Below are 12,276 nucleotides of genomic sequence, written 5' to 3' on the forward strand. Positions count from 1 at the left end.
GTCACAGTCCAGGGTCAGGGGGAGGGGCTCTGATTTCCTCCATGTGACCACCAAGCCTGAGGCAGAGACTGGGACACACTTCCCAGAAGGGAGACACGGGGGAAGTCCCCGTTCATTTTCTTGGTGGACAGCATTGTGCAGTGGGTTATATTTGCTCTCTAGCCTCCAAAATCAATAACCTGAACTCTCACTGATGTCCCGGCCATTGTAGTAAACAATTCAGTGGGGGAGGTTTCTAACAGCTGAGAGGAAATTGTGATCTGAGATGTGAATGTTGCCTAAGGCCCAGCTTCAGTCTGCATCCTGCCCTCCCGGACAGAGGTGCCCTTTTTAAAACCTGGGAGAAGGATCCAGTGCCTGCCACAATAGCTTATTTCCTCATATCAGATCCCCTAAGGGCTCAAGCAATGTTTTCTTATGTTTTCCCTGAGCTAACGGGGGGGGGGGGGGGGGGGGGGGGATTAGAAACCTACCTGGGGACCACACACAGCTCAAATCCTGTGTGGTTTAATGTCCCTCAGTAGGAAACAATATGTCTACAGCGTTCTGGCCAACAATACCTTCCGGATGCTGAGCATTTAGTATAAGGAGCACTTTTCATGCGTTACCTCATTGGATGCTCACATCAGTCTTGGGCAGTAGTATTTTTTACCATCATCATCTTTCACAAGGACTGTTGCAGTAGCCTTCAAACTCTCTGCCACTTTGTCTCTATTCCCTGGCAGTGCCTCCCAAATTCTACTTCTAGAACGCTAATATGATCTGTTTGAATACCTTGCCTAGCCCCTCCACAACAACCACAGGGTAAAGTCTGGTCTTCACTGTGATGAGAAACACCCTTCAGGTCTCAGAGTGTCCACTAGCTTCATTTCTCTCTCCCTCTGCCCCAGAGCCAGGGTTACACGTGACATCTCTGTGGCCACTAAACGGTACACTTTCTTTCATCCTTCATGGCCATGGTAAGCATAGCAGAGACCCCGGACTGTCTGAGCTGGCCTGTCACCACTACCTGGGAGATATGTAACCTCAGGTAAGTTCCTCAAACCTTCTATGTCTCATTTGTAAAATGGGATCACTGTAGGACCTTCCTTCAAGAAGAATTGTGAGGAATATGTGAGTTCTAATACATAGTGCTTACGACGGTGCCCTGTAAGATTAGTGCCCAATAAAATTAGCTGTTAATATTGTGCTCTCTATTGTAGTGCTCTTCTCTTGTTTATATAGACACCTATTAAGTCTCTATTCATCTTTTAACATCCTTTGTGTAAACTGTCCCAAATTTCCAACGTTGCATTTATCTGTACTCTCTGCGCTTTCCTTGAATTTTCTAAAAACAAGTTTATAGTAATGACACTCAACCTTGGTCTCCCCCATGACAGTATGAGCTTCTGAAAAATACAGCCCATTTCTGATTCATATTTAGGTTACTAGATCCTCGCAGAACGTCTAGCACACTATCTAATAAATATTTGTAAAGTAAATGCTCATTTTGAACTCATGAGTTAGGATCCAAACTGCTCATTCTTCTAACTGGTCTACCTGCTCCCATGTTCTTCCCTCAGTCCATACTTCCACAAAAGCCACGGTGACCAGCTCATGCCTGTCATCTGCTTCAATCCCTTGAGTGGATTTCCACTGCATGGCCATAAGGTCCAGTCTCTGGACCAAGTCCTTGCAGGATCTGGCCTCTACGCCTCCACCTCTGTATCATGCTACTCTCCCCTCGTCCTCAATCTTCTAGCCACGCTGGTCCCCTTTCAGTATCTCCCAATTTAGAGAAAGAACATTTTCCTCTGCTCTGACCTCTATTTGGAATGCTGCTTCCTAGGTGTATCTCATTGCTCATTTCTTCTCACCCATCACATCTCATTTCAGATCCCACCTCTTCAAAGAGGGCTTTCTGACCACCTTGGCTACAAGAGTCCTTTGCCATCCGGTTACTCTCTGTCACATCACTTGCTTATTTTCTTCATGGCATGGGTCAGAATCCGGAAGTAGGCATTTATTTTTTGGCTTCTTCCACCTAGATGAAGACTCCCCTGGGGTGGGGACTTGTTCCTTGTTCACACTAACCACTGCTCTTCAAACAGAACCTGTCACTGAGCAGGTGCTCAAAATACAGGTCTTAAAGAAATGAATAAATGCAAAGTAGATCTTTTGAGAATGAAGCTATTCCACATCCCAGGAATCATCCAAGAATGACAAATCATAGAATAATAGAATGAGAGGCTTTGTGTATGTCAGAGAAAGAAGGCGGAAAATTGTCAAGGTCTCATGATGTACCCGTTTTCGCCTCCTCAAACACCATCAAGTCCCATATCGTAAAACAAGTTAACTTATATAAAGCTCTCCCAAACATTCTTTAAACCATTAAGGCTCTTAAGAGCTCAAGACATTGTAGTTAAAGAAGTGAATGAATATGAAATGCCTTGACAGATTAATGGGTAATCACAAAGTTCAAAAGACTTGGTTTTGATAGAGAACCAGAGCAGTGAGGTCTGAAAGCAGCTCCCACTGTCACAGAGCAAGAGAAAATCAGGCAGAATCTCCTTGAATGAAATGCCTAATACTAATACTGCATTTTGTTATCTACTGTATATAATCTAACAATAAAAAAATATTTGCCTAGCACTTTCCATTTTAGAAACACCTGTTTACATAGTTTATCTCATCTGATAAGACAGTGAGAAATACAATAGCACAGTAGACAATCCAGTAGACAGAGCCTGGTTTCAGGAACCAGCTCTATTAGTTAGAAGGCGTGACCCTGGCAAGTCACTTTCCCCCTCTATTTCATTTTTGGTAAAATGAAGGCGTTAGCCTCGATGATCTTGAATCCCAATTAACTCATTGATTGGCACTGTTTGTATTTATGACAAATCAAGCTTCTCTTTGACCTAGGTCCAAGGTATAAAGTTCTTATGGGGTCTTCCTTCATGTTCCTAAAATGAAACTATCTGAACAATCACTCTCTTAGGTGCCTAGGTCAAGAAAGAAGGGCTTCGTCTATCTTTGGGTGACTTTTCTCCCTGTGAATTATTCTCTCCTCTTTGATGCCAGTTCTGATCGGTCCATCTCCCTGGGTCTACCTTCCTTGGTCCGATGGCCTCTGTCACTCTGCATTGCACTGTAGTCCCTTCCACAACACAACCTAGGACAGCCGTCAGCTTCACAAAGAAATTTATGTGTTCTATGGTACACCCCAAGGAAAAGGTGTCCAGTAGCTAATCTAATTTTTTTCCCATTTGCCTTGGAGAAGGCCAGAGAATTTTTCCTATAATTTTACACACGTCTTCTAGTTGCATACTTCCATATTTCTCTGGCGTCTCCTTGCTCTACTAGCCACGGACCAGGGTAAGGGGGTGGGCAGTGCGGGATGTCTAGGGGTTATGTATGTGGTAGGCAGATTGCTCGTTATCACTCCCCCTTCTATTTTCTCAGGTACCTTTGCATCTCACTGGAACCCGTCTATTTTTCACCTTCTCCACTGACACCATTTGATGTCCCTGCTTCTTATATGTAAAGCACAGCTCACTATATTGCTATGATCAGGAGCCCGTCTACTGAAAAAATGAAAGCTGTTTGGGTCTGACGCAGCAATTAATTCCCTCCTTCCACGCATTGCCTTCCTGCAAGGTGAAGACCCCTCTGTAACTCTGGTGTGAGTACCAGAGCTACGACTACAGGATGTAAAACACCTGCGTGCTTCTTTGAACATTCAGTCTGTCATATTATGTACAAAAGATACTAATTGTCCAGGTGTCAGAACCACCTGTAGGGTCAAATGTTCTTATGTTCACTCAGAAGCCTGGTAATATGCATGCGAATTACATCTTTTCTTGCCCCTTTCCCTCTCTCTCTCTCTCTCTTTCAATATCTTGATATACCAGTTTGGAGACCTGAATTCTGTAAGACATAATAATATATACATCTATTTGCAAATAAGAAAGAGGGTGTCTCTAATTGTTCATTCACTCCCTCCTCTGGTCCTCAAGCTGCTGCCTTGCAGCTCTTGGCAGGAGGCATGGACGTATAAGAGACCGTCAGTGCTAGGCTGAGCTCTGTTCCTAGTAAGATTTCTAGAGAAGTATTCCACAGTCAGGCTGATGACAGACGTGGCTAATCCACTTTCCCTAAGGGGAATTTTCTGTGCTGCCGGGCATATAACTGCCTGCCATCCAGCTTTTCCTCTCCACATCCCTGCATGAATGTGACTACCCCCCGGGCAACTTCTGCACATCGCTGCCTGGAAACTGTGCTCCTGCCACATCCCTTCTGGAAATAGGATGAGCTCTTGGACCACGTGCGATATGCTGTTTCTAATGCAAAAAAAAAAAAAAAAAAAAAAAAAAAAAGGAAGTGCATTGAGATTCGGTCCCAAAGTGAGCTCACCGAGCCTTGCTGCCAGCTTTCCTTCCAGGAGGCAACTTTTCCTTGACATTGTTTTTATATTAGAATGAATACACCTATGTCTCGTAGCATGTGACACTCTCCCTCCCCCTCCCCCTTTTCTAGGAATTCAAAACCCCATACCGACATCGGTAGGGACACTGAGCACATTTTTCTTCTCCTTCCTCCCGCTTCGCAAAAGGTTTCTCCCGGGCTGTTCACTTAGCACGGTGATGCGTCACGTACCTCCCTGCTCATCTCCTGCAGCCGGGGAGGCGGGCGCTGCGGGGCGGGCGGTTTCAGAGCTGCCGTCTGATTGGCCGAGCGGCGCGGAGGGGAGGGGGCGGTTTCAGAGCTGCCGTCTGAATGGCCGGGCGGTACGGAGGGGGGGGCGGTTCCAGAACTGCCGTCTGATTGGCCGGGCGGTGTCGGCTGGGCTATAAAAGGGACCCTGCCAGCCTCGCTAGCAGCTCGCAGATTTCTGACAGCGTCTTCCGCGAGAGGAGGGCCGGGGAGCTCAAAACAGAAGCCGCAGCGCCTCCTGCCTGCCGCCTTTCCTCCCCAGTTTGCGAATCCCACGCCTAACAAGATGTGCAAAGGACTTGCAGGTCTCCCGGCCTCTTGCCTGAGGAGGTAAGATCATTTTCAGCCACTCCCTGCGTTACCCTTTCGGGGAGACTTGCTTAGTTGCTTACCTATACCACATGCCGACCTCGTTCTTTGGACTCAGAAACAGTGTGGTCAGGAGAGCCTTGACCTGCCAGCTTTCCTACGAGACCAGCTGGACACTGTAACTGGAGGAGTGTGCTCCCCAGATGTTGGCACCTGTGTGTTGTTTTATATTGACCTCGGTTTCGAGGACCGTCCCGATCCTCTCACCAAGCTAGTTTGAAGGAAGAAGTGATCAGAGGGTTTCGGACTCAATGCGGTGGTCTGTGATTGTTGTTATTATACTTGAGCATCGCTGGGGTCTGTGGAATCATGGCTCTGAGCTTTCCCGATGGCGGGGGGGGGGGGGGGGGGAGTAGGTCTTGTTTAGGGAAAGATACCCCAGAATGAGGCTTGGCTCCAACATGGGCACACTGTGCTTTCTGTGTGGTGCTGCAGTATCTAACACTCTTTACGCTCTTATAAGCAAGTGTGACAATACAGTATGAGTTTCAATACTGGGTCCCCCTGCTCTCGCTGCCCCTTCCCCCAGCTCCTGAAATACCTTATGTGAATGGTGGTTGAAAAGTATTGATCCTAACAAATCGTTAAGGGTTCTGTAGAAGATCTCATCCTACTTTTGTCAATGTAGTGTCAATATACTGTCTCTTGATTTAAATAAATAAATAAATAAATAAATAAATAAGGCTACTTCATAAGTCCTTGTATGCCTTTGGCTTTTAAAAAGATAGAAATAAATGCTTTCAGAGAATGCTTGTATATTAGCCAGCTGAAGAAAAAGGCAGAGCTGGTGCATATTACATTATTTCATCTTACAGTTAAAGGTAGAAAGTCAGTCTGTAGGTACACCATCCCCTTGTTTCCCTGCAAATACAAATCACCTTAAATTTCAGTTTAGAAGTATCCCAGAAAGCACAGTCTTCTGTGCAGTTCTTAGAAGTTTCCCTTTCGAATATCCGGGAGTGTGAAAGAATATTCTTTGTAAAAATACGCTTTCATGGCCGCTTTTACAATGAAGCACCTATGGAACGAATGCCCCCAACCTCCACCATTCCTATCGTGAGCTGAACGGAGCAAATCGTATAGAGCTACGGTTAGCTCATCTATAAAATTACCCTCACAAAATACAGGACTGGCAGGAAAGAGTTACGCTCTGGGAAGGACTTTCGGGGACAGATGAAAGATTGCACGAGTCTGCCCGAGGAGCTAAGGGGAGGTAACCTCTGATCAGCAAGGTGGACGGCTCTTCCCCCTCCTCGCTGGTCAACTGCAAGTTAAGTAGTCCAGTGCTCCACCCTAGCATCAGTGCCTGAGACTGCAGAAGGGCATGAACTGCTCAAGGTCACGCAGGCAGTGCGTGGCAGAGTGCAGATCAGATCTGGTTTCCTGACTCCAGTGACCTCTGAAGTCATGCTGGTTTTTCTGCTTATGGTTGCACTGTGTTGGAAGGACAGATGTCACATACTTGCTAAGCCTACTTCCAACTCTTTATGAGACGACTTGCACTGATTAGTAACTCAGGTCTCACCCTGACCCAGCACACGGAAAGGTGAAATCAGTTCTGTTTGGACCGAATCACAACGTATTTCTATCTTAGAATCACGTGAGCCTTCGTGATTATATATTGGTAGCATTAAGGAGGATTTTTGCATCCCCTGGCCAATTGGAGAAGCAGAGGAGGAAAAAATGGGCTTGTAAAGAAGAGAAAATACCATTTTAGGGGCAGTCCACGAACATAATGGAATTCAAACTTTCCGGGGCAACGTGCATAGAGAAGCTACTGATCCGTCAGAAGCCTTCCTAAAATGGCTCTTTATCCTTGTGACTTTATTTCTCTCCCTCTCAGGAGGAGCATCTAGCCTCTCACTTCTTTTACAATGACATTTCTCTTTTAACACTAGGTCCTGGCTTTTATAATAAAAAAGATCCAAGCCAAAGAATAATTAACAGAGAGAGAAAGTCGAGCTTAAAAACTTATTAAAAGCTTCTTCTTTCTGAGTGAGTCATGCGCCCGGCCGTCCCCTCGCTACCTATTAAACAGGGACAAATAAACTGGAAGCTCGGCTCGAATGAGACCATCACTAGCTGCAGTGATGACTCTGGCTTGCTTCCCTTTATGGTTTTTAAGCCTCGGATGCCCTTTATCGTGTAAACGGCCTTACAGTGTAGATATTAGACAGGAAAGCGGCAGCAGCCCCGGAGGATTGCTCTAGAAGCAAGCCCCGAAGGAGCTCAGGTTTCGCCAGAGCATCTGCGGTTGCCGCCTCCCCCCACCCCTACTGGAGCTGCACACCCCCCTGCGTGGTGTGTATCCCGCTGTGAGAATTGCGGAATTGCTCCGCCCACCTCGTGCAAGGCTGGGACCGCGCAGCCCTTTCCCCTCCGGAGGGGCTTCTGCAGGGCCCTCTGAGGCAGGTGCAAACAAGCCATCCCGGGCCAGAAGGTGGCGTGCCACATTTCACAGTTCCTGCTTGCTTTCTGAGGCCCACAGATCACCTGAAGAGCAGTCACGTTTTCAGCGTGTCTCTATGAGACGCGCCAAAGCGTTCCATCGGTCAACATGACAGGCGTACGGAAGGGGCTCCTGGCGCCGACTGAGGGTCAGAACTCTGTCGCAGACAGAGCAGGCTGGGCCGTGACTCGAGCCCCGGGTTTTGTAGTGAGTCACGGGCAGAAACAGAAGTGGGATCTCGTTTTCCTGAGAGTTCACGCCACCGTCACCCCCCATCTCCTAAATTAACCGCTCTCCTGTCCCTTTCCTAGTAATGGACTCTTTGAGCTCTGCCACGAGGGCATCTGGTAAAACAGCTAATTGGCTTTATTCTTTCTCCTCTTCTTCCGTGCAGTGCAAAAGACATGAAACATCGGCTGGGTTTCCTGCTGCAGAAATCGGATTCCTGCGAACATAATTCTTCCCACAGCAAGAAGGACAAAGTGGTGGTTTGTCAGAGGTAAGAGAAGAGGCCTCGGGGAAAACGCATGGGCTGTAAACTCTTTAATGTCAGAGATGTTCTATGAGGAAAGAAAGAAGGCATGGTCCTAGTGAAGCGAGATTTGCATTTGAAATTTCCAGGCATTTAGTGGAAAGACTGCCCTCCTCGGCAACAGATCGCATCCTCAAGATGGAAAATAAAATATCCGCATTTTTCTCAGGATCTTAAATTTCTTGCCGTAGTTTTGTATCACAGCATTCAAAGTTATTATTATTATTTTTTTGTCTCTGTAATGTCTCCAGGGTGAGCCAAGAGGAAGTAAAAAAATGGGCTGAATCACTGGAAAACCTGATTAGCCATGAATGTAAGTCTGACGACTTTCTTCCCCCCCGAGAATGAGGACACAAGCTCTCTAGATAGCCACGTTGTCTCCCACTATATTTGATCTAATAGGAATTGCAGAAAGGGTGGGGTTTCCTCTGACTTCCAGATCAGTCTGTTTAAAATTTTCCCGTGCCCTAGAGCGTCGTGATACGTAATGAGAAGTTCGTATGGACCCCATCTCTCTCACCACATGGAAAAAGGGTAGAGGGAAAAAATATGCCAAATATTGACGTTTCTTGCAGAGTCGACCTCAGTATCTCCTTCTGCAACTGACTTTGGCAGGGCATTTCAGAAACACCATTTTCTGGAATGAGACTTCACACCTTGAGCAAAGAGCACTAGGTATAACTGGGGTCCAATAGATATCAAACAGATTAGGGTTACCTGACCCCAAGTGACGCCCCAGAAAGTGGGGAGAGAGGGGCCGGTTTGAGGTCTCCATGCTTTATTCTCTCAAGCACGTTGGCTTTTCCTGAAATATGCTGTCCAGGAGGCCGGTCAGTGTGGTGATGAGTGTGGGTCTCTCTCCCCCATCCCAGGTGGGCTGGCGGCTTTCAAAGCTTTCTTGAAGTCTGAATACAGCGAGGAGAACATTGACTTCTGGATTAGCTGTGAAGAGTACAAGAAAATCAAATCGCCCTCCAAACTGAGTCCCAAGGCGAAAAAGATCTATAATGAATTCATCTCAGTCCAGGCCACTAAAGAGGTAGGTCTTCGTGGCAGAGAACTCCCTGGGTCTTGGTGAAATTGCCTACAAGTGGTATTGAATGGCACGGACCTTTAGATGACCCGAGTTAAAGGAAAAGATAGAGCCGTGGAAGAGGTCATTACGGTCTCGACCACCTCAAGTAAATCATCAAGAGAAAAAGCTCTTTTTTCTATCCGGGTGACTTGGATGACCTCCCTTCACGAGTGTTTTGATAAATCTCCCCAATTTGTGAGAAAGAAGGAGGGTCGTGCCCTGCCTGCCCAGAAGCAGATGAACCTTCTATAGTCTGTCACTCGCGGGTGCCAGGGTGGCGCGGAATGTTGTGCTTTTCCATTTCTGGGGTATGGAAGCCGCACACTCCTGATTCACCGCGAAGCACGCGGCCTCCCGTCCTCCCCAGGGCGGCGTGCCTAATACGTCCCGGCCTTCACCCTGCAGGTCAACCTGGATTCCTGCACCAGGGAGGAGACAAGCCGGAACATGCTGGAGCCCACGATAACCTGCTTTGATGAGGCCCAGAAGAGGATTTTCAACCTGATGGAAAAGGATTCCTACCGCCGCTTCCTCAAGTCCCGATTCTATCTTGCTTTGGCCGACTCCTCCAGCGCTGGCTCGGAGAAGCAGAAAGGAGCCAAGAGTCCCGCAGACTGTCCCTCTCTGGTCCCCCAGTGCGCCTGATTGTCCCACGGCGCCGGAGGCTGACGTACCAAGACTTCTGCCTGGAGACCCTGAGGCCGAATATTGATCTGTATTAAGCACGAGGGCTTTTAACCCGCCTTGTAGCTTAGTGTTCGTGCTGCCTGCCATGTGTGAGTCACTCCCATGTAAGAAGTAGATGTAGTGTTGGCGTCGCGGTGTCCCATCCGGGCAGGACCTCGTTCCAGTCCGGTTTTCCCAGATTTCCTTTAGGGTGCCACGTGAGCGAGTACCCACATAATGGCTTTGTAGGGGTGGCTTTTCAAGGACGTGGAGCTCTCTCCTCCCAACGGCTTGACCTCAGGTGTGTTGGTTGGTACATTTCATGTGACATCCACAAGCACATGTATTCTGTTGGCACTCTCTCTAAACTCTAAGTGTTTAGGTGAGGTTGACCTATTATGTGTATATGTGTGTGTGTAAATATATGTATGTAGGCACATATATTTACATTTATGCGTATACACACATTTACATATATACACATATTTGCACACACACACATACACATTCTATGTATATGTGTCTATGTATATTACATATATATTTCTGCAAGGAGAGATAGGAAAGACCCTAGGTGCTCATCACTAGAGTGGGTGCACATACTTACATGCACGTTCTGATCCCTGGCCTTTCATCCTGCAATCAGACAGGCAAACGGAACCAGCTGCCACGCAGGCCAAGAAAGGCATGCTAATCTGGGGAAAGTCGATTCTGTAAGACTCCGTAGATCTTGCTGGAGAAGCAGCCAAGCGACTTCATGCGTAGTTTACTCACGGAGAGCCTCCCAGATTGAACCGTATTCTGAGGAGCAAGTGTCCTAAAGAGTCTTACGCCTGACTGCCGCAGTTCTGTCTTGGGCTGGTTATTACTAACGGCACTTTCCAGCCCCTGAGCCGCTGGCTTCCCCTTCTTTGACTGGGTGCTTGGTGCATAGTTGTTGGCAGGGTTGGTACAGAGTTGGGAGAGAAGATGTTTGAACTGAAGGAAGAAACGCAGGTGGGGCCTCGCCAGCTCTACCTGCTGGATGATACTGGCTGAGCGAGGGCACAGAAGTTAATAGTTTTCTCCTCGACTCTTTTTCCCTCTCCTGACCAAGGTGCTCTCCTCATTTTGTTTTTGCCTGAGGACTTCAGCCATCAGATGGGGCCCCTTTCTTCCCTGGGTGGTTGGTGGTTTCCCCACCATGGGTCCAGGCTCTGTGCCTGCATCTGGAAACCAGCAGCGGGGGAAGGATTGTATTTTATAACGGGATACATGTTTGCACAAACTGAAAAGCCCTTGTAAGTTTCTCTTTTTTGAACGCAGGATCTTGTTCATTCCATTCCCAAACATCAGGGCTAACAGAGCCTGGGGGTATGTCCTTTTAGGCTCTGAAGACTAAATGAGAGAGAAAGGGGAGAAAAAAGAGAGAGAGAGATCGATTGTTAGAACTACTGTTCGGAACTTTTCAAGGTACATGAAATACTTGAAAATTTCTCATTTATGTTATTTATGATGTTTTGTACAATGTTTTTATTATTGTATTGTTTTATAAATGGGGGTGCAGGATATCACCTGAATTATTCATGAATGGCCAGGAAGTAATTTTCTTCTCATTCTTGTAAAACCACAGCCTCCGAAGCACACACGCACGCCTGCATGCACAATACCGATTCCTCCAGCATAGACGACACACGTGAGCACCTGTGGCTCCTAAGCCAACAGGCTGGGTCGCAGAATGAAGACACCAGAGTGTGTATATGCAGATCTCACTGTATCGAAGATCTAGGTTTTCTCATTTGAGCCCTTCTTGTCTCTCTGGCAGTCCTTGCTTTCAGTGTTCCTAGAGTCCTTCGTCCGTGTCCCTTTTCTCCCACGGTTTTGTCTCTGGTCGACTCCAGGATCCAAACGTGTAACTCCGTTGATCTTGCCCTATTTTAACGGTCATGACTTTCAGATTGTACCTGTGCTCCTGGACTGCTATCTCACACAGGTCCAGAAGGTCGTTCTGAATGAGAAGTAAATTATTTTATGTAATAACAATTTTCAGGTGTGTTTTTCAGTTGTATTTTCCTCTCCCTTTATCACCGCTGGCCATGCTGAGCTTACCCGCTCACAGCCCGTGGGTGGAATTCTCCCGTTTGCATGCCTGCTTTTATCATGTGCTTTTAAAGGCCTCAAAGCTGATGCTTCCGGTGAAACCCACGCATCTTAATAACAAGGGTAAATAAATGCTTCAGACAAAACCATGTGCTTGTAAACACATTAATGATCCACAGAGAAGCAGCAGGATGTAGGGTGATGATGGCAGAGGGCTCACATCCAGTCTTTGATTGCTCCCATGCCAACTCTGGAGAAGACAGCAGAAAGTAGATGTTGTCTGTTTGAAGTTCCTGCCGCTGCTCCGCCTACCCCTCATCACGGAGCCGGGGCCGTCTTGGCTCCAGGGACTTTGCTGAGAGACTTGGTGCCGCCCTTCCAGGTCCTCAGTAACTGTTCCAGAGATAGAGTCCA

The 12,276-nt window shown here is 47.2% G+C and overlaps 1 protein-coding gene across 2 annotated transcripts; it reads left to right on the forward strand.

Annotated features, from left to right (window-relative positions):
• The first annotated feature begins 4,840 nt into the window (after positions 1–4,840).
• RGS4 (regulator of G protein signaling 4) lies at positions 4,841–12,011 on the forward strand. 2 transcript variants are annotated; one of them, XM_045456637.1, is made up of 5 exons: positions 4,843–5,022; positions 7,905–8,009; positions 8,294–8,355; positions 8,915–9,081; positions 9,523–12,011. In XM_045456637.1, exons 1-5 carry the CDS (start codon positions 4,979–4,981, stop codon positions 9,760–9,762), a joined length of 618 nt encoding a protein of 205 aa, XP_045312593.1. In that variant the 5' UTR covers positions 4,843–4,978; the 3' UTR covers positions 9,763–12,011. The 2 variants fall into 2 exon arrangements, with proteins under 2 accessions (XP_045312594.1, XP_045312593.1); XM_045456638.1 differs by lacking the exon at positions 8,915–9,081 and having other exon boundaries at positions 4,841–5,022; positions 9,523–9,593.
• Positions 12,012–12,276: the final 265 nt, after the last annotated feature.

Source organism: Leopardus geoffroyi, chromosome C3 (genome assembly GCF_018350155.1).
Source record: "Leopardus geoffroyi isolate Oge1 chromosome C3, O.geoffroyi_Oge1_pat1.0, whole genome shotgun sequence".
NCBI lineage: Eukaryota > Metazoa > Chordata > Mammalia > Carnivora > Felidae > Leopardus > Leopardus geoffroyi.